Below are 24,096 nucleotides of genomic sequence, written 5' to 3'. Positions count from 1 at the left end.
ATATAATATATTGGGCTTACTATAGTAGACTGTATATAATATATTGGGCTTACTATATATAGTAGACTGTATATAATATAGTGGGTTAACTATAGTAGACTGTATATAATATATTGGGCTTACTATAGTAGACTGTATATAATATATTGGGCTTACTATATATAGTAGACTGTATATAATATAGTGGGTTAACTATAGTAGACTGTATATAATATATTGGGCTTACTATAGTAGACTGTATATAATATATTGGGCTTACTATAGTAGACTGTATATTATATATTGGGCTTACTATAGTAGACTGTATATTATATATTGGGCTTACTATAGTAGATTGTATATAGTAGATTGTATAGTAGATTGTATATAGTAGATTGTATAGTAGATTGTATATAATATATTGAGCTTACTATAGTAGACTGTATATAATATATTGGGCTAACTATAGTAGACTGTATATAATATATTGGGCTAACTATAGTAAACTTATGAAATTGTCATTTTTATTTACAAACATGTATATTGTGCCAACATAAAGATATATCGCTGTATCACAACCTGAAGTAACCAGACGAAGAGGACTAAGTGAACTACGATATGACACGCTAATAAATTCTGTGTTTTTTGAGATTGCATAATTTTATGTTTTATAAATAAGAAGGAGTTGTATCCTTTTACACGGCGACAGGATAGCATACTTGTTTGATATCGGTCCTCAACACACACAACTGACACCGTCTATAAGTTGTAAACTTACGAAAACCAGCACAACCTTATCACTGAACGGATAATAGTCAACGTCCCAGAGATGGTAACAATCGATTACAATGGAGAACGGTTAAAATAAAATGAATATCCGTGGTAAATCTTATCGTAAGTTACTAATGTGGACTGATGCTAGTGATACTATTGGAATGAAGAGTGATGGAGGTAAACATCTGATGATGTACAGCCTTTACGTCTATGTATATTAGAGTTCAATGTTTCAACACAAGTACATTGCTACATGTAGCTCGGAGAAATCAACCATAAAATAATTGTAATCAGAGTCAGTGGAAAAAATCTCAAATAAACATGTATCGGTGGTATTGTTTCTCTCCATTGTTTCACGCCGTTTCATTCCATTGTTTTACAGTGTTGAATATTGTAGCCATATTAAAATATATACCTCAAATAAAAACAAATATTTCTTTGTCTCATACAATGTGTAACATATTGTATCCGATTACAATCGTTTTAATCCAATTGTTGTTGAGGCGTTACGACTGTCTTGTTTTACATCGATATAGACACGTCATTGATATTAGATCGGTATCCATTACATTAACGTATAGCCACTGTGTCGTGTGTCTAATAAAGCCATGAGGCTTGTAATATAACGAAACTGGTATATCACACAACATATATATACAACAACATCAACTTATATAACACAACCTATTTATACTACAACATCAAATTATATAACACAACCTATATATACTACAACATCAAATTATATAACACAACCTATATATACTACAACATCAAATTATATAACACAACCTATATATACTACAACATCAAATTATATAACACAACCTATATATACTACAACATCAAATTATATAACACAACCTATATATACTACAACATCAAATTATATAACACAACCTATATATACTACAACAACATCAAATTATATAACACAACCTATATATACTACAACATCAAATTATATAACACAACCTATATATACTACAACAACATCAAATTATATAACACAACCTATATATACTACAACAACATCAAATTATATAACACAACCTATATATACTACAATAACATCAAATTATATAACACAACCTATATATACTACAACATCAAATAATATAACACAACCTATATATACTACAACATCAAATTATATAACACAACCTATATATACTACAACATCAAATTATATAACACAACCTATATATACTACAACAACATCAAATTATATAACACAACCTATATATACTACAACATCAAATTATATAACACAACCTATATACTACAACAACATCAAATTATATAACACAACCTATATATACTACAACCTATATATACTACAATATCATATCAGTTATTTTACGACCATCAGTAAATAAGGAGATCTTTGTGTACATTAAGATTCTGTAATTTTTGATAACTTGAGTCTTTCTTCGTATTCCTAATACTCATGATACTGGGGATGATTTCAACTATGTCGGTGTATTTAACCAGCATTAAAGATGTTTAAATCAAAACAGTTCAGTAGATTCTATTGGGTGGAATTTAATTAAAATCCAAAACAAACATTTACTGATAATTTTAAAAAGAAATAATAATAATTGAGAATAAAGTTTCCTCATCACTCAAATATTTACTTTTTTATCTTTGAGATACAAACCTAATTTGAAATTCCTAGCTATTATGATATACAGGGCTACGAGCTCAAAGATTCTAATATCTTTAAGGGTATCAGACCATATCTTCTCCAGCGTGAACATGTGTTAAACACCATTTCTAATTACATCCACCGAAAATTTATCACGAAATATGCTTGTGCTAGTGGTTTTCTACCTCGTTTTAAAAATTAACCTTTTTTAAATTTTGAAATGTGGTTAATGGTCCTATATATAAATTACGTACTTTTCCACGTGATTTATCGTATGTAAGTAGTTACGTGTGATGTAATTAAATATGAATTAACTGTAGGGATGTTACATTACAGGTTTAATACATTATGGAGTCGGAGGGCTGAGGGAAGGAGAGTATCGAAGGAAGAGGAGGAAGAAAGAAATCATGTATATAAAATAAGAAACCAGGCGAAATATAACGAAACGCAACATTGATTAAATACCATAAAGAGTGTCAGTGGTTTATACATATCCATAATCAAAATATCAAACCAATAGATCAATTAAGAATATTATTAAATGTTTCATAATCTTTCTTTTTGGCTTGAAAAGTTCAGTATATAGATGGTGAACACACGTTACACTATCTTAGGATGCGATGGAGATCGTGAATCTAACGGATCCGTATGTCCACATGGACATATAGAATATCTATCGTGAGTACATCTGGAGGATAGGGGGAGAGTTAGATACGTACAAAGGGATATGTTGTATAATAGTAGGATGTAATACAGTAAAGGAACAGGCCGCTATGTACTAAGTAGACTCCCTAATCCGTGTCGGAATTCCCACGAGACAGGAGAGAGCCTTATCGGTGTGTACTCGATACCTCCCCACTCGCTTGGCGGGGACCTCGTTTCTAAAATTACACATTTCAATTATCCTGGTTTATCCGTATAATAAATGCAATTATAGATATTGGCCTGCACACTAGATTTTAAAAAGAAAATTGCTTAGAATGTGTACATTAATGTCCAGATACAGGTCCGCGTAGATAACTCAATTAAGGCCATTTAACTTTTTATTTACGATATTACTGTTCCTGTTTATTGATAGCATGCTCACTTCCCTTCCCTTACAACATTTGTTCCGTTCGAGTGTGACGCTGAACGAGGCCTTTTGAATTTTGCTGTTTTAAATAACTCACGTTCACAATGTACATAATAATTATTCATAATATTCCGCTATGACACAGCAACATAGCCGTCTCAAAGCGGTTTGTAAAATTATCACTCGTGGTTATTGGGCATTGAGCAATCAGCAAATGTCTTTCTCAACTCCATTGGGAGCCTACAGCTGGAGCTGTCGTTTCGGTACTAACAGGTTACAAACGACATTTCGTGCCCTGTCCTCATTTACAGCTGTGTCGACTTGAACACAGCGGAGTAAAGTGTCGTGTTCAAGGAAGTAACATAGTCCCGGTGCCGAGACTCGAACTAGCGATCCTTCGGTCACATAGCCATGTAGCCTATCACTAGTCCACCGTGCCGAGACTCGAACTAGCGACCCTTCGGTCACATAGCCATGTAGCCTATCACTAGTCCACCATGCCGAGACTCGAACTAGCGACCCTTCGGTCACATAGCCATGTAGCCTATCACTAGTCTACCGTGCCCGGACTCGAGCTAGCGACCCTTCGGTAACATAGGCATGCGGCCTACCACTAGACCACTAAAATCTACAATAATATAAACTCGCAAAAAATATACCATGTCAACCCACAATGTCAACACGCAAAAATATACCATGTCAACTCACAACGTCAACACGCAAAAAATATATCATGTCAACCCACACGTCAACACGCAAAAAATATACCATGTCAACCCACAACGTCAACACGCAAAAATATACCATGTCAACCCACAACGTCAACACGAAAACCTGTACCATGTCAACCCACAACGTCAACACGCAAAAATATACCATGTCAACCCATCACGTCAACACGCAAAACATGTATCATGTCAACCCACACGTCAACACGCAAAAATATACCATGTCAACCCACAACGTCAACACGTAACAATATACCATGTCAACCCACAACGTCAACACGCAAAAAATATGCCATGTCAACCCACACGTCAACACGCAAAAAATATACCATGTCAACCCACAACGTCAACACGCAAAAATATACCATGTCAACTCACAACGTCAACACGCAAAAAATATATCATGTCAACCCACACGTCAACACGCAAAAAATATACCATGTCAACCCACAACGTCAACACGCAAAAATATACCATGTCAACCCACAACGTCAACACGAAAACCTGTACCATGTCAACCCACAACGTCAACACGCAAAAATATACCATGTCAACCCATCACGTCAACACGCAAAACATACATCATGTCAACCCACACGTCAACACGCAAAAATACACCATGTCAACCCACAACGTCAACACGTAACAATATACCATGTCAACCCACAACGTCAACACGCAAAAAATATGCCATGTCAACCCACACGTCAACACGCAAAAAATATACCATGTCAACCCACAACGTCAACACGCAAAAATATACCATGTCAACCCACAACGTCAACACGTAACAATATACCATGTCAACCCACAACGTCAACACGCAAAAAATATGCCATGTCAACCAAAACCGTCAACACGCAAAAAATATGCCATGTCAACCCACAACGTCAACACAAAAAATATACCATGTCAACCCAAATCGTCAACACCCATTTTGTATCCATTAACTATACATGTTACACTAATTATATAAACTAGCGATGTCGCCATCTCCTATTATCTATGACCGTTTTCACTAGTTATAATGTACACGCATGATGTAGAGGAGATCTGTACCGCTCGCTGTACATTATTGTACCTTACTGGGGTTTGAGCTACCGTTCCAGAGGTAGAATTCAGTCGCCCTCTGAGGTTAATGTGGAAAACTAGTGTGCATACAAATGTACTACATTATATATAAAGAGGACACAAACGTACAAATTATAGACACATTCTATATTATAAAGATATAACGCACTCCGGAATAAGGACTTCTAACACACTCTCTTTATAATACTGGTAGGAGAGCTCCGTCATGCTAGCGAACTTAACTTTAATCTGATCGGTTTTAGAAATGAAAAAAACGCACGCATGAAGAGATAGAAAATGTACAGACCTTGCATTGCTAAACAGTTGGACTGTGACCGGAACAATACAACAGTAGGTTTGAGGGTCAAACCTTTAAATGATATGAGTTGATCACATTTGAATTCCTCATGTACATGGTATTATCAGTATTAATGATATTGACCACGTGAGCACCTGTTACGATGTATAGGTATACGACAAATTTTGTCACGGATCAATTATCTACATCGGTGGTAGTGACTCTCATTCAAGGATATTAAATTTAGTTTGATCATTTGATAGTTTAGACACTACAAATACAACCAGGGAGCTGTGGAGGTGTAGAAAATTGACATTAGCTTATCCGAGTGACTTTTAGACATCCTCTCGTGGTACTAGTGGTAATTACCATGGTAACAGGGAAAGATGACTTTAAGTCATTCTCTGGCAGTAGTTTTCATATACAAAATGCATATCTTTTATAGAAAGATCTGGTGTTTAGGTATATTGGTAATATTAGATCTAACTAAGAACATTTTATACTCGTCTATTTTGAAATATGATTCCCATTGTTTTAACTTAACTAATACAAATTATTTGATATCAGTTATTTCAAGCCCGATAACAAATAACATAGTCAACATTAGGTGGGAGGGCGGAAATACCTGCATAGTTTTAAAGCCCACACGATTAACTGGAAATGTATACAGCTTAAATTGTAACATTCTGAAACATTGATTAATTAGGTTTACTAAGAGCGGTTAGGTCTATTGGCTGAACCTCCACCATCTCCACTCCCAAATGTATTATGTCTAAGCAATGCTGGACACGATACCTGACACTGTTGGATGTAAACCGATGATATATGATGTGAACTTTTTAACTGTCCTTAAACACTTATGTCAGATTAAATCACTCTCGAACATGCAAGGCCTTCATCCTTTTTATGTCACGGATACTAATATAGACACAGTAACGATTGCGTGTGTCCTGCAGCTTTCTCACGTGTAAGCCAAATAATTTATAAATGACATACAGTACCTATATAAATATATATATATAACTGATTATAGCCAATCTATATGTCAAATAATGGCCATACATGTAGCACTGAAGCAGACAACTATTTCGTTCTTCTAGGGCTTGTTCGTGAGGGTCAAAGTTACAGGGATCTAAAAGAAAGGTCAGGAAAATGTAATTGGTGGACATTAAAGTATAGAGTATAAAGTAAGAACCTGAACCCGGTAATTTTATCAAAGTAAACATTTAAAATATTCGTTTGATAAATATTATATCAAACTAAATCAGAGGAATCGCCCGAAACCAGAATAAAGAATATACCTAGAAAGATGAAAGTGAAGGAAGGATAAGATTTAGGACAGATATCGGTGTAGACGGAGAGAACCTCGACCTTTGTGACCTTGGCGTGGCTTCCGTCAGATTTGGCACTACTGAAGGATATCGTGCAGACATTTTGGACCTTTTTACCTTGATTCATCATCCTTTGTGTATGATAAGGTTAGAGGGACAGATACAGGGCAATTGTTATCGTTATGAAATCTATACTATAGGTTCATGCACAACGTAATAAGCATATCTATTTATAACGGAGCAATGTAAACAGCACACTACTTAGGCTAACAAGATCAGATCTACTAGTCATACTGATGATAATACAGGTATTTGTACATATACAAATTCTCTCGAGATGAAGTTGAAAATAATTCATTATCATTCTCGAGGAAATGTATATTGATGTATCACCAGTAGAGTCCTAGAAGTATGAAACAGCTGTATGATGAAGTTTCAATGATTTTTGTGTTCTACAAGGTAGCGATAATTATCTGAACAAATCATTGATGAAATAATTTCTGCTAGAACTAACTTAACAAAACTTTAGGAAATAATGTAATTCTTAATTCTCTTCCAACTGGCACAATTTAAAGACGATATACTCACAGGTTTTGCAACAAATAAGAAATTAAATTTTCACTAATCAAGTGATGACGCTAATCACCTTTTGAACAACTCGGCCCTGGTTGCCTGTTGCACAATCCATGGAAGATACAATGTATGTGGCCATTGTTCTAACAGATAAATGACACAGAGCTTGGGAGTAATATAACCAAAGGAAGGAGAGAAGTAAAAGTAACACGGGGCCCAATGTGAATGATGTAAAACGGGAGTTATATCATAAAACAAGTGTTTTATAACTGTTACTGTATAAAATGTTGATATAATCTCTATGATATACAAATAGGAACAGAAAACACTTACTTCCTGTTCGAAGATAACGCTAGTGAAAGAGCTGGACATTTTATATTCCATTTGTGAGATTGTATCTTACTAAAGACTTTTACTCTCTGAGATAATTAATACGATAATTCATTGTATACGCACTAATGTATGTATATCAGGGAGCAGAATCGACGACAAAACGCCCATACTACGATATTCTGTGTACAAGGATGACGTCCACAATATGCCTTCCGTTGTCATCGTAAAAGTACTTTTCAGTGCGATATGAGCAGTCTTGGTTTCTCAGTTCATAAAATATATCGAAGGGTTTCTACCATCACGGAAACAGTCACAGAAAAATGAAACTGTTTTTGTCATTCGCCGTGTATCACGCCTATCGTTAAAGAATTAACCCAGCATATCTTTCTGTAAATTGTTCGTCTGCGAGATATATTTTACCACATTCATCACATATCAGCCAAAGTGGTAATTTCAACACCACTAGCTATATTAGCGAGATATGTTAACGAGACACTCGTGCGACTAATATTTTCTTATTTTTCAGTCGTGCTGCGCACTCGTGAAAATATCAAATCACTGAAAATACTGTTAGATATCCTCTATTACACAACTCATTACGGACTAGGGAAGTTAGACGTATACCGTACAGGAATGAACAACCAGAGAGGGTGGTTTATGACGACAAATGATGCTAGTTTCTGCAACATTTTCCCCACACTATATTGTTAACGTCTAAACATATACAAATATATTCAGTTGATGTTTAAACTTCATAAATCATCCCCCCCGTGTGTAACCTCTCTTTTATCATTCTAAATAACAGAATTACAAACCTACTCAACGTTTTGAATTATGACTCGTTAAACAGACTATATATTCTATATATGTGAAAGCATTGTATGCAGCATATATTCTGAAACGTAGAGTATATTCTCTGTGTTGTTTTTGCATGCTATATATCATCTTGAATAAGGTTGCTGAATAAAATACCGAAATAGAGAAACGTCTTTCGGCTTTACTTTATTTACTCAGCTTTCCTCAGATATCTGGTACTGTAGATATATTGTAGATGTATTGTAGATGTATAAGATGATACAAATGTATCTCTGATATCGATATTAAGTATTTGTCACATGAGATAGAAAACGTGATAGGAAATTTTTGACACAAAAAAATAATAAATGTTGATTGATCTCCATCATAAGAACGCCCTAGTAATGATAAATCGGATATGACTTCACACTTTTTTTTACATTCATAATTTCCCTATCATTTCCTTTATAAAAAACCTTTTCCACATACACTAAAAATAATTTGTTTCGAAAAATGACAACACGCCGTTTTGAATGTCTTCTGTCTAATGAAAACTAACACCGCACAACACACTGCATCCGACACTGAGAAACAGCGACAGGTTTGACAGCCTGACATTAAGGTCAGCAAACATATACATTTTACTACAGTATCCCCCTCACCTTCCTTGTGTGTGACTAGAATGACAATATTAAATAACATCAACACTGCACACCTACACCATACACATTCCCCTCTAGTTATAAACAATACGTTATGAATTCTGCCTGGTATTAAATGTTTCTATGTATCATGGTATTTACATTTATCTTGATGTGTAAACACTAATGTCTTCGTTAAATACATTACGTACCATGAAATAAACACAAACATACACTTCAGTCGAGGAGGAAGCATCACGACATATGTTATCTCTTATTTCAGACTAATTGACTACTGGCTGTCACACACTCTATTAGCTGTAGATACATGGAGGTAAAAAAAATGGGCGCACATTTCCTCTATTGTTATTGCCAAGTAATTTACAAAATACATACATGTCAGGTCTGTTGTGAAAAATAACAGGAAATATATCTTTTGTGTTCCTCACACAGATGTCAAAGCGTGTATTCCATGCTTTATTACATTTTTACCAGTGAAATATTCTATAAAAGTGATATTTTCACTAGTGAAAAAAAAATCACTTTTTCTGATTTGACCAATCAAAACACTGCTTACAAACGACAACGAGGAAAATTAAAAACTGACTTGATATATTTTTCTATAAAATGTAATAAACAGAATATTTAACATTATCTTCAGTAATACCGAATATATTTCACCCGTGTGGCTTATATTTTGATATTGTTCACTCATGCGAATATCAAAACATTAGCCCCACTCGTGGAATATATTTTGTATTACTGAAGACACTGTTAGATATCCTTTTTGTATCATACAAATATCTTTATCAAATTATCAAAAATATTTTGTGCGCTTTAATCTTAATTCGTGTAATCATTCAACTTTTATTAAAAGCGGATTAATGTATTGATAGTTAGTCGTTTGCGAGGCCTTATTTTGGTTTAGTACTATAATAACTGTATCTATTATCAATTAAATACTCTCAGTATGAAGTATATATATCACCTTACCTTTATCGATGTTTCTTGACTGTAGCTCAAACAAACACTACCAAGTACCACAATGGCCAAATGAACGACTTGGGGAGACATGGTCACCATTGTAGAGGCTTTAAAGAACCGGGTCAAAATCACTAGACATCCTACGTCCACTTTGCCCCAACGCGACAATCTGAAATTAACGACAGAGTTAGCATTCCTTCGCCAAGGTCACCAAACAATAAGAATATCAGTTACAATAAGACAGTTTTTACCTGTCACTATCCCCATACCTACCTGTCGTGTAACCGCCGCGCTGTGCAATGTGCACTGCATCTCCTCGGTCTGTGCGGTTACATTCTGCACTACGCAATGTAACTGAAGGTTGACCGGTCCACATGTAAATACTGTTATCAATCATGTATTACATGATTCAAGGACAGACTCACGATATTATGGTTTTGATTGAATTAAAATAAAACATAATTTCTTACAGCATTTGTGATACTTTACATAGATATAATTCCGATACAATAATTGAAAACGTTTGATATTGAATGCATTATATCAGAATTTCATTGAAATGAAATTTTCTTGTGAGCAACACTCCTGAAAATGACACTTGTTTTAATTTCTAAGAACAAGAGGCCCAGAGGGCCTGTATCGCTCACCTGGTTTCATGAGATATGAAACAAGAATGATGCTTAAGTATATTTGTCACTGGTATTGCTATGTCAATATATATCATAAGCATTTTATATGGGTACATGTATATTAGTTTTATTTTAATACTAAAAATGCCAAAAAGTGCATTAATCCATGAAATGAAATTGACTTTTGGCGCGACCCCATAGAGATGCTACCACACAAATGTGAGTGATATCCATTGCTTAGTTTCAGAGAAGATCTTGTTTAGATTAATTGACCCCTTTTGACCCTGCCCTCTGCCCCCTGGGGGGTCAGCTCCTTCCTTTATACAATTTTGAATTCCTACCCCAATAGGATGCTACCAGTCAAATGTGAGTAATATCCATTGCTTAGTTTCAGAGAAGTTGTTTAAACAAATTGACCAATTTTGGCCCCCCCCCCCCCACCCCCACCCCCACCCCCCACCCCCTCAGGACCTTTTGGGGCCCCACCATTTGTACAATTTTGAATTCCCACCCCATAGGGATGCTACCAGGCAAATATGAGCGATAGCCCCTGCTTAGTTTCAGAGTAGAAGTCATTTATATCAATTCTGCAAAACTGACCCCTTTTGGCCCCGACCCATCAGCCCCCAGGGGGTCGGCCCCGTCATTTGTACAATTTCAAATTCCTACCCGAAGGTGATGCTACCAGTAAAATATGAGAGATTTCCATTGTTTGGTTCCAGAGAAGAAGTCAATTATATGAATATAGCCAGATTGAGCACATTTGGCCCCACCCCTCAGCCCCCAGGGGGTCGGCCCCGTCATTTGTACAATTTCAAATTCCTACCCGAAGGTGATGCTACCAGTAAAATATGAGAGATTTCCATTGTTTGGTTCCAGAGAAGAAGTCAATTATATGAATATAGCCAGATTGAGCACATTTGGCCCCGCCCCTCAGGCCCCTGGGGGGTCAGTCCCATCATTTGTACAATTTTGAATCCCTACCCCATAGTGATGCTACCAGGCAAATATGAGCGACAGGCATTGCTCGGTTTCAGAGAAGAAGTCTTTCATATCAATATAGCCAAATTGACAACATTCGGCCCCACCCCTCAGCCCCATCATTTGTACAATTTTGAATCCCCACCCCATAATGATGCTACCAGGCAAATATGAGCGATAGCCATTGCTTGTTTTCAGAGAAGAAGTCGTTTATATCAATATAGCCAGATTGACCACATTTGGCCACGCCCCTCAGGCCCCTGGGGGGTCAGCCCCATCATTTGTACAATTTTGAGTCCCCTACCCCATAGTGATGCTACCAGGCAATTATGAGCGACAGGCATTGCTCGGTTTCAGAGAAGAAGTCTTTCATATCAATATAGCCAAATTGACAACATTCGGCCCCACCCCTCAGGCCCCTGGGGGGTCAGCCCCATCATTTGTACAATTTTGAATCCCCACCCCATAATGATGCTACCAGGCAAATATGGGCGATAGCCATTGCTTGGTTTCAGAGAAGAAGTCGTTTATATCAATATAGCCAGATTGACCACATTTGGCCCCACCCCTCAGGCCCCTGGGGGGTCAGCCCCATCATTTGTACAATTTTGAATCCCAACCCCATAATGATGCTACCAGGCAAATATGAGCGATAGCCATTGCTTGGTTTCAGAGAAGAAGTCGTTTATATCAATATAGCCAGATTGACCACATTTGGCCCCGCCCCTCAGGCCCCTGGGGGTTCAGCCCCATCATTTGTACAATTTTGAATCCCCACCCCATAGTGATGCTACCAGGCAAATATGAGTGATAGCCATTGCTTGGTTTCAGAGAAGAAGTCGTTTATATCAATAGCGCCAAAATGACTCCTTTTGGCCCCGCCCCTCAGGCCCCTGGGGGGTCAGCCCCATCATTTGTACAATTTTGAATCCCCACCCCATAATGATGCTACCCTACCCATAGGGATGCTTCTGACCAAATTTGTGCAAATTCCGATCAGCGGTTATGAAGAAGAAGTCAAATAAGTCAATTGTTGACGGACGGACGGACGGACGGACGGACGACGGACGCCACGGTATGGCATAAGCTCACCTACATCTACTGACCTATATACATGTAATAAACATATAATAGAGTAATGTAGTGACATATATTGACCTATATAATAAACATATAATACAGTAATGTAGCGACATCTACTGACCTATATAATAAACATATAATACAGTAATGTAGGGACATCTACTGACCTATATAATAAACATATAATACAGAAATGTAGCGACATCTACTGACCTATATAATCCAGTAATGTAGTGACATCTACTGACCTATATAATAAACATATAATACAGTAATGTAGTGACATCTACTGACCTATATAATAAACATATAATACAGTAATGTAGTGACATCTACTGACCTATATAATAAACATATAATACAGTAATGTAGCGACATCTACTGACGTTGATAATAAACATATAATACAGTTATATAGCGACATATACTGACCTATATAATAAACATATAATACAGTAATGTAGTGACATCTACTGACCTATATAATAAACATATAATACAGTAATGTAGCGACATCTACTGACCTATATAATAAACATATAATCCAGTAATGTAGTGACATCTACTGACCTATATAATAAACATATAATACAGTAATGTAGTGACATCTACTGACCTATATAATAAACATATAATACAGTATTGTAGTGACATCTACTGACCTATATAATACAGTAATGTAGGGACATCTACGGACCTATATAATAAACATATAATCCAGTATTGTAGCGACATCTACTGACCTATATAATAAACATATAATACAGTAATGTAGCGACATCTCCTGACCTATATAATAAACATATAATCCAATAATTTAGCGACATCTACTGACCTATATAATAAACATATAATACAGTAATGTAGTGTTATCTACTGACCTATATAATAAACATATAATACAGTAATGTAAGCGACATATACTGACCTATATAATAAATATATAATACAGTAATGTAGCGACATCTACTGACCTATATAATAAACATATAATCCAGTAATGTAGCGACATCACTGACCTATATAATAAACATATAATACAGTAATGTAGCGATATAGACTGACCTTTATAATAAACATATAATCCAATAATTTAGCGACATCTTCTGACCTTTATAATAAACATATAATACAGTAATATAGCGACATCTACTGACCTATATAATAAACATATAATACAGTAATGTAGGGACATCTACTGAACTATATAATAAACATATAATCCAATAATTTAGCGACATATACTTACTTTATAATAAACATATAATCCAATAATTTAGAGACATAGACTTACCTTTATAATAACCATTTAATCCAGTAATGTAGCGACAGATGCTGTTTGATAAGATAACGTTTATCACATTAAATCCCTGGATAGGAACTCCGCCACCTGGACTGTGATCAGAGAATATGTTCATACAATCGGCCAACAGGTGGCAGTACCGTACCTGGGGTATACACGATTTACATGATCTAAACGCTGTGCAATTTAAGTTAAAGAGACAGGTTGATCATGGAATCTGATAATGTACAACGGAGCTGTTGCAATTAGGATATCTGGTGACCTGAACGTGGGCCGAAGTGCCTACTAGTACGTGACAGTAGTGGAATGGTCAGATCCCACCTTTAACAGTACTCAAGGGGAAGTAGTATACTGGAAATGAAATAGACTTCACGCATCAAAGCGAAAAGCAAATTGCCACGACTGTCTGAATGTAGGTTAGGAGTGCACTAAGGATTTGGCTTATATAAAACCAGGAATGTTGATGGATCAGCCATATTAAAGAAAGATTAAAATTATTACGAAAACAACGTTTGATTATAGGAAAAAAACACATGTATGCATGGCCTTGACAGCACGACCAATCTGCTGTGAATCCCCTGGAGATTTTGGCTAGGTTAAAGATGCATGTACGTCAACAGGTGTCTGAAGTAACTTAACACAATGTTATAACGACACAAGCTCATTGATCGGAAAATGATCTCTCAGTCTACACAACAAAATGTTTCCGTCTGATACCTGCCAGTAAAATGTCCGAAGAAAACAGGATTCACCAAAACCTTCTTAATCTGATTATCAATAAAAAGAAATACCACTTCAGAATCCCGCTTGAAAGTAAATACTACCAGCTTTACTTATCCTATAAAAGAGCCGACTGGTGGCTAGGTGAATCTAATAACTCTTGCCAGGAGATAAATAATTTGGAGAACTGATCATTTGATAAAATATCTTGAACGTCACTTGGAGCCCGACTTTGAATCAGTCAGTTTTATACTAACATACAAAAGGGGCATTTCACATTAAATAGGTAATGTAAACAGAAACGAAACATCGAGAAGACTTCATTTAGCAGTTGAAATATCCATCCGGTAGCTTTATGATTTGTGTCAAATTTTATCGACGTTTAATCATCTTTTTCAGGATGTAATATGCGCATAAGAAAACAGTGTGTTGCTCCTTTTCAAGGGTGTCCATTTCATTAAGATTCGTAAATATGCAAACTAATTTTTTTGTAAGGTCTATTTATGTTTTTTAGATACCTTTTATGTTATTTTTTAATTACAGTGTATATATGTTATTCATAAACGATCGTGGAGTTGTTGAGTGAATTGTCCGGATAGTGAGATAATAGCTACGATAACACTGTAACAGGTTTCCCATCATTCCAGCCAAACCATTACTAAGTTATGAATAATTCAACCTTGTGTAAAATAGCCAATAAACTTCAAATGTTCTTTTTAATTTACGACCAGTAAAAAGCTAGCAGAGAGATTTTTAACACAAAACCTGAAATATTATCCCATTTATATAAGATTACAATCGACAGCGAACTTACTAGGAATGGTACATATCAATTTAACGTGGAATATAGGCTGTCGTCAGCAGTAAGACTACGAGATGTCTAGAGTTCAAATATTACTACCAAGGTATGTTCTTCCTAAAACTAAGACGTGAAAACAACATCATCGTATAAGTGGTCATTAAAACCAGTATGATTTAAAGATTCGGTGATGTGGCACACTTTACCAGGAAACCAAACGTGGTCAAAAATCTTCACAAAAGCCGTTTGAAATCCAATCTGATTAAAATCAGCTGTTATATGGCTACGTTTACTATATACTACCCTGAACATCTGAAGGTGGACATCGCGATGCATCTAAAACAGACGAACAGACAACGAAGAAATCCTAAAAACTAGATGATGACGGCAGAAGAGGAGCAGATAACCGATAGGTTGTGGGTACTGAATATAGAAATGCTGACTGTAGATCAGGAGCAGATAACCGATAGCTTGTGGGTACTGAATATAGAAATGCTGACTGTAGAACAGGAGGAGGTACGATAGGTTGTGGGTACTGAATATAGAAATGGTGACGGTAGAACAGGAGGAAAGATACGATAGGTTGTATGCATTGAATATAGAAATGATGACGGCAGAAACAATAGATTATGGGTACTCAATATGGAAATGGTTACGGAAGAACAGGAGGAAAAAACCGATAGGTTGTATGCATTGAATATAGAAATGATGACGGCAGAAAAGATAAAGAAACGATAGCTTGTAGGTACTGAATATAGAAATGATGACGGCAGAAAAGAAGATAAAGAAACGATAGCTTGTATAGGTACTGAATATAGAAATGATGACGGAAGTAAAAGGAGGGAAGAAACGATAGCTTGTATAGGTACTGAATATAGAAATGATGACGGCAGTAAAAGGAGGGAAGAAACGATAGCTTGTATAGGTACTGAATATAGAAATGATGACGGCAGTAAAAGGAGGGAAGAAACGATAGCTTGTATAGGTACTGAATATAGAAATGATGACGGCAGTAAAAGGAGGGAAGAAACGATAGCTTGTATAGGTACTGAATATAGAAATGATGACGGCAGTAAAAGGAGGGAAGAAACGATAGCTTATATAGGTACTGAATATAGAAATGATGACGGCAGAACAGGAAAGCACCGATAGCTTATATAATAGGGAGTGGATATGATAATGATGCCGACAGATTAAGATAAAGACAATAGCTAATACGTAGTAAATATGGCTTGATGACGACAGATCAAGATAAACAAGAGGCCCCCACGGCCTAAATCGCTCATCTGGATATTTCAATAAGTATGTTAAAATACACATGTACACTTATTTAAGTGATATTTCTAACATTTTCCTACTTTTGAACTGCCTCTCCCACCAATTGGTCAAACTATATTTCCCCCATTGGACACCCCTTTCTACAGCCCCAACACTGTCACATCCTTTGCTTATACAAAACTAGATCTCATCTGCCCAGTTATGCTTCAGACAAACTTTCATCAAATTATGTTCAGGCGTTTCAAACAAACAGCAATTTGAAGGATTTAGCTCGATTTCCCCTTTCGGACCTCTCTCCTTAAGTCCCAAGGGAACCACAACCTCATTTTATACAACTTTAGATCGTCTTTTCCAAATAATGCTCCAAGCCAAATTTCATGAAATCCATTGAGGCGTCCGGGACTAGCAGGGGTTTAAAGAATTTACCCATATTTCCCCTATTGGACCCCACCACTCTGGCCCCAGAGGAGCCACATCCTCCGTTTACAAAACGTTACATTTCCTTTGTCCAATAATGCGCCAGATTAAATTTTATCAAAAGCATGCGTTCAAGACTAGTAGGGATTTAAATGATATACCTCACTAACACCTATATGACCCAACCCTTTCGGCCCCAAGGGAGTCACACCCCCTGTTTATACAACATCACTTCTACTAGTAGTTATTTAAAGGATTTATCTCAATTTTCTCTAGTGGGCCACTTCGATCCCCAAGAGAGCCACACCCCTCGTATATACATCTACAACGTTATTTTTACTTTGCCCAATAATGATCCAGACCAAATTCCATCAAAATTCATTCAGGCATTCAAGACAAGAAGGAATTTAAAACAAATGTTAACGAACTACGGACGGACGACGGATGGCCATTCAGGCCAGTTGGGCTAAAAACGATAGTTGACTAGTATTCGTAGTGAATAATGCAAACAGATCAAGTTAAAAAACACAATAGCTTATACCAAGTGAATATGGCAATGATGACAACAGATCAAGATAATAAATAATATCTTATAGATAGTGAACATGACAATGATGACAACAGATCAAGATAAAAAACGATATCTTATAGATAGTGTGCATGGCAATGATGACGACAGATCAAGATAAAAACGAGATGTTATAGATAGTGTACATGGCAATGATGACAACAGATCAAGATAAAAACGATATCTTATAGATAATGAACATGACAATGATGACAACAGATCAAGATAAAAACGATATCTTATAGATAGTGAACATGACAATGATGACAACAGATCAAGATAAAAACGATATTTTATAGATAGTGTACATGGCAATGATGACGACAGATCAAGATAAAAACGATATCTTATAGATAGTGAACATGACAATGATGACAACAGATCAAGATAAAAACGATATCTTATAGATAGTGAACATGACAATGATGACAACAGATCAAGATAAAAACGATATCTTATAGATAGTGTACATGGCAATGATGACAACAGATCAAGATAAAAACGATATCTTATAGATAGTGAACATGACAATGATGACAACAGATCAAGATAAAAACGATATCTTATAGATAGTGTACATGGCAATGATGACAACAGATCAAGATAAAAACGATATCTTATAGATAGTGTACATGGCAATGATGACGACAGATCAAGATAAAAACGAGATGTTATAGATAGTGTACATGGCAATGATGACAACAGATCAAGATAAAAACGATATCTTATAGATAATGAACATGACAATGATGACAACAGATCAAGATAAAAACGATATCTTATAGATAGTGAACATGACAATGATGACAACAGATCAAGATAAAAACGATATCTTATAGATAGTGTACATGGCAATGATGACAACAGATCAAGATAAAAACGATATCTTATAGATAGTGAACATGACAATGATGACAACAGATCAAGATAAAAACGATATCTTATAGATAGTGAACATGACAATGATGACAACAGATCAAGATAAAAACGATATTTTATAGATAGTGTACATGGCAATGATGACGACAGATCAAGATAAAAACGATATCTTATAGATAGTGAACATGACAATGATGACAACAGATCAAGATAAAAACGATATCTTATAGATAGTGAACATGACAATGATGACAACAGATCAAGATAAAAACGATATCTTATAGATAGTGTACATGGCAATGATGACAACAGATCAAGATAAAAACGATATCTTATAGATAGTGAACATGACAATGATGACAACAGATCAAGATAAAAACGATATCTTATAGATAGTGTACATGGCAATGATGACAACAGATCAAGATAAAAACGATATCTTATAGATAGTGTACATGGCAATGATGACGACAGATCAAGATAAAAACGAGATGTTATAGATAGTGTACATGGCAATGATGACAACAGATCAAGATAAAAACGATATCTTATAGATAATGAACATGACAATGATGACAACAGATCAAGATAAAAACGATATCTTATAGATAGTGAACATGACAATGATGACAACAGATCAAGATAAAAACGATATCTTATAGATAGTGAACATGACAATGATGACAACAGATCAAGATAAAAACGATATCTTATAGATAGTGAACATGACAATGATGACAACAGATCAAGATAAAAACGATATCTTATAGATAGTGTACATGGCAATGATGACAACAGATCAAGATAAAAACGATATCATATAGATAGTGAACATGACAATGATGACAACAGATCAAGATAAAAATGATATCTTATAGATAGTGTACATGACAATGATGACAACAGATCAAGATAAAAACGATATCTTATAGATAGTGAACATGACAATGATGACAACAGATCAAGATAAAAACGATATCTTATAGATAGTGTACATGACAATGATGACGACTGATCAAGATAAAAACGATATCTTATAGATAGTGAACATGACAATGATGACAACAGATCAAGATAAAAACGATATCTTATTGATAGTGAACATGACAATGATGACGACAGATCAAGATAAAAACGATATCTTATAGATAGTGTACATGACAATGATGACGACTGATCAAGATAAAAACGATATCTTATAGATAGTGAACATGACAATGATGACAACAGATCAAGATAAAAACGATATCTTATAGATAGTGAACATGGCAATGATGACGACAGATCAAGATAAAAACGATATCTTATAGATAGTGTACATGACAATGATGACAACAGATCAAGATAAAAACGATATCTTATAGATAGTGAACATGACAATGATGACGACAGATCAAGATAAAAACGATATCTTATAGATAGTGAACATGGCAATGATGACGACAGATCAAGATAAAAACGATATCTTATAGATAGTGTACATGACAATGATGACAACAGATCAAGATAAAAACGATATCTTATAGATAGTGAACATGACAATGATGACAACAGATCAAGATAAAAACGATATCTTATAGATAGTGTACATGGCAATGATGACGACTGATCAAGATAATAAATTATATCTTATAGATAATGAACATGACAATGATGATGACAGATCAAGATAAAAACGATATCTTATAGATAGTGTGCATGGCAATGATGACAACAGATCAAGATAAAAACGATATCTTATAGATAGTGTACATGACAATGATGACAACAGATCAAGATAAAAACGATATCTAATAGATAGTGAACATGACAATGATGACGACAGATCAAGATAAAAACGATATCTTATAGATAGTGTGCATAGCAATGATGACAACAGATCAAGATAAAAACGATATCTTATAGATAGTGAAAATGACAATGATGACAACAGATCAAGATAAAAACGATATCTTATAGACAGTGAGCATGACAATGATGACAACAGATCAAGATAAAAACGATATCTTATAGATAGTGAAAATGACAATGATGACAACAGATCAAGATAAAAACGATATCTTATAGATAGTGAACATGGCAATGATGACAACAGATCAAGATAAAAACGATATCTTATAGACAGTGAACATGACAATGATGACAACAGATCAAGATAAAAACGAGATGTTATAGATAGTGAACATGGCAATGATGACGACAGATCAAGATAATAAACGATATCTTATAGATAGTGAACATGACAATGATGACAACAGATTAAGATAAAAACGATATCTTATAGATAGTGAACATGACAATGATGACAACAGATCAAGATAAAAACGATATCTTATAGACAGTGAACATGACAATGATGACAACAGATCAAGATAAAAACGATATTTTATAGATAGTGAACATGGCAATGATGACGACAGATCAAGATAATAAACGATATCTTATAGACAGTGAACATGACAATGATGACGACAGATCAAGATAAAAACGATATCTTATAGATAGTGTACATGGCAATGATGACAACAGATCAAGATAAAAACGATATCTTATAGATAGTGAACATGGCAATGATGACGACAGATCAAGATAATAAACGATATCTTATAGATAGTGAACATGACAATGATGACAACAGATTAAGATAAAAACGATATCTTATAGATAGTGAACATGACAATGATGACGACTGATCAGGATAAAAAGTTTGCTATGATTTAGGCAGAACCTGACAACATGTTAAGTCTAGAGATTTGTGTGCCAACTCTCTTTTAATGCGTTCAGTACGCACGTTAATTACAGGTGGTGTACCGTGTTGATGGGAATAAACAAGGAAATCGTACTAAAGCCACTACAATGTGCTACACATGTGTTATTTTTATCAACAAAACATAACACTCGAGTTACGTATTTAACTACCAACATGAAAGTCTCTTTTTTATGACTACGCCACACGCCAGCCTTTACTGTTTCCATATTGGTGTTCTATACAAGAATCTTACACTTTAAACTGTTTTAGAGATTGGTCAAACTAACAGAGCTGACTACCAAAACTCATTCAACACTTTATACTTAGAAGCTAAGAGTACACGTGCACACTGAAGTGATTGCATGTATTTCAGCCGTCTGGAACCAAATCTTCAATCATAACAGAACAATTCTGCACAAGCGGGGTACAAAAACACGCGCAAGTCCCGCGTTGTCACATTGCACAAGTATGTTGTATAAGAATATTTGTTTTCTGGTTTTGTCCGAGTAGATCTAGCCTCATAATTCGTTTGAACCGATAGAAAATCCGGCAACGTAACAACAAATTGTAGATTTACATTGAGACCAAATAGTCAGGAAAACAGTCTGTGTTTCAGAGAGGTAACCGTCTTCTGAGTCATTAACTCGTCACGTAAATCAAGATTCGTTTCACATTCTTTAAATGAAATAAAGTGGAGTGACTTCTAAACCATCAGAAAATGAAGATTGAACAGGTATGACTTCATATCACACAGGAAACTGGGCTCATCCAGATCTTAATCTGATTACTGGCATTTACCACGACACCGAGGGTGTATGGGACGGTATGACGTCATAACGTGGCATCAACTGACGACATTGATCAGGCTGTCAAAATTGATGAACAGATATATCTTCAGTCAATATTTTTATGTAGACTTAATGATGCCAGTGCATGTTAACGAAACCATATTGGACGAGTCGTCTAACAAGCGAACATATCTATATAATGTCTGCAAACTTAGACAAGAGCGCTGTGTTTACATAGGTCTCTAAAACATTAACGGCTGCTGAACATTCATGATGTATTATGAGGCAACTTTATAAACTAATTTTAATTGTATTAACAGCCCACCTGTAAAACATACCACTTCACGTGCTTCACTGGTGTTCTTACGTCACTGACTGAAGCTGCTCACGTCATAAGATGCTTTGTAACACGAGCATTTAACTCAAACAACAGGAGGAATGATTTGTGTAGGTAAACAATGACATAACGTCAATAATAGGAGGAATGATTTGTGTAGGTAGACTATGACATAACGTCAATAATAGGAGGAATGATTTGTGTAGGTAGACTATGACATAACGTCAATAATAGGAGGAATGATTTGTGTAGGTAGACTATGACATAACGTCAATAATAGGAGGAATGATTTGTGTAGGTAGACTATGATATAACGTCAATAGGAGGAATTATATTGTATGTAGACTATGACATAACGTCAATAATAGGAGGAATTATTTGTGTTGGTAGACTACGACATAACGTCAATAGGAGGAATGATATTGTATGTAGACTATGACATAACGTCAATAATAGGAGGAATGATATTGTATGTAGACTATGACATAACGTCAATAGGAGGAATGATATTGTATGTAGACTATGACATAACGTCAATAATAGGAGGAATGATATTGTATGTAGACTATGATATAACGTCAATAGCAGAACACTGTAGAGCTTTAATACATTCCCCACCTACAGTTTACCATATACTACTGAATGATGCCCGAGACATCTTTCAATCATCCCGTTAACTGACGATGAACAATCAGCTCAAAGACCATGTCATAAAGATAATTGTGTGGCTATGTAAAAAAATAATTCATTAAATTGAAATCTTATAGAATAAACTCACCAATAAAATACAGATTACGCTACTAAGTTCCCAGGGGCAGATATCCGTTATCTGGTCACGGAGTACTGTATCGAATCTCCAGTAAGAACTATGTAATGATATCAACAATTAGGCGATAGGATTCTGATCCTACTCAATGTTTTGTCTTCCGGCCAGGAAAGGCGGCTTTACGTCTTCACCATTCTACAGACGTCACGAACAAAAACAATGTGTTTCTCACACCAGGTGAATCACAGATAGCAGCATGCTATTTATTCCAGGTTTGAGCAACAAATTAGCATTTTGTGTAATATTTCCTCCCGTGCAGACGGAGCTACATCTATCTGAATATTGCAGAAATTGCTTTTTACCCCCTTCCTCACAGGCGAGATAATAAAGACAGGGTTTCAGAATAAAGTGGCAAATAATTTGACAGAAAGATCAAGTGTGGTTCCATACCCAGGCGTATAGAACGTAGATATATTCCAGAGAAATAAAAGGATAAAAAACCTGTGGTAAGCAAAATGTTTGCATACATTTCTGTGCATATCTTGATGCTATCTTTGAAAATGCATGTACAT

At 35.4% G+C, this 24,096-nt stretch overlaps 1 protein-coding gene across 3 annotated transcripts in view; it reads right to left on the bottom strand.

The window, feature by feature from the left end:
- Window positions 1–23,677, bottom strand: part of LOC117331282 (inter-alpha-trypsin inhibitor heavy chain H3-like) — a 62,399-nt gene extending 38,722 nt beyond the window's left edge. Inside the window, exons 1-2 of one of the 3 annotated variants that reach the window (XM_033889891.1) lie at window positions 23,537–23,677; window positions 10,237–10,396 (exon numbers count right to left, since the gene is read on the bottom strand). In XM_033889891.1, coding sequence (XP_033745782.1) covers window positions 10,237–10,326 — 90 coding nt within the window. In that variant the 5' untranslated portion in view covers window positions 10,327–10,396; window positions 23,537–23,677. Of the gene's footprint in view, window positions 1–10,236; window positions 10,397–10,500; window positions 10,619–23,536 lie in introns of those variants that run through there. The other 2 variants (XM_033889892.1, XM_033889890.1) reach the window with 2 other exon arrangements.
- Between the last annotated feature and the right edge of the window lie 419 nt (window positions 23,678–24,096).

Source organism: Pecten maximus, chromosome 7, assembly GCF_902652985.1.
Source record: "Pecten maximus chromosome 7, xPecMax1.1, whole genome shotgun sequence".
Classification (NCBI taxonomy): Eukaryota; Metazoa; Mollusca; class Bivalvia; order Pectinida; family Pectinidae; genus Pecten; species Pecten maximus.
This window is presented reverse-complemented; position numbering and strand designations above follow the sequence as displayed.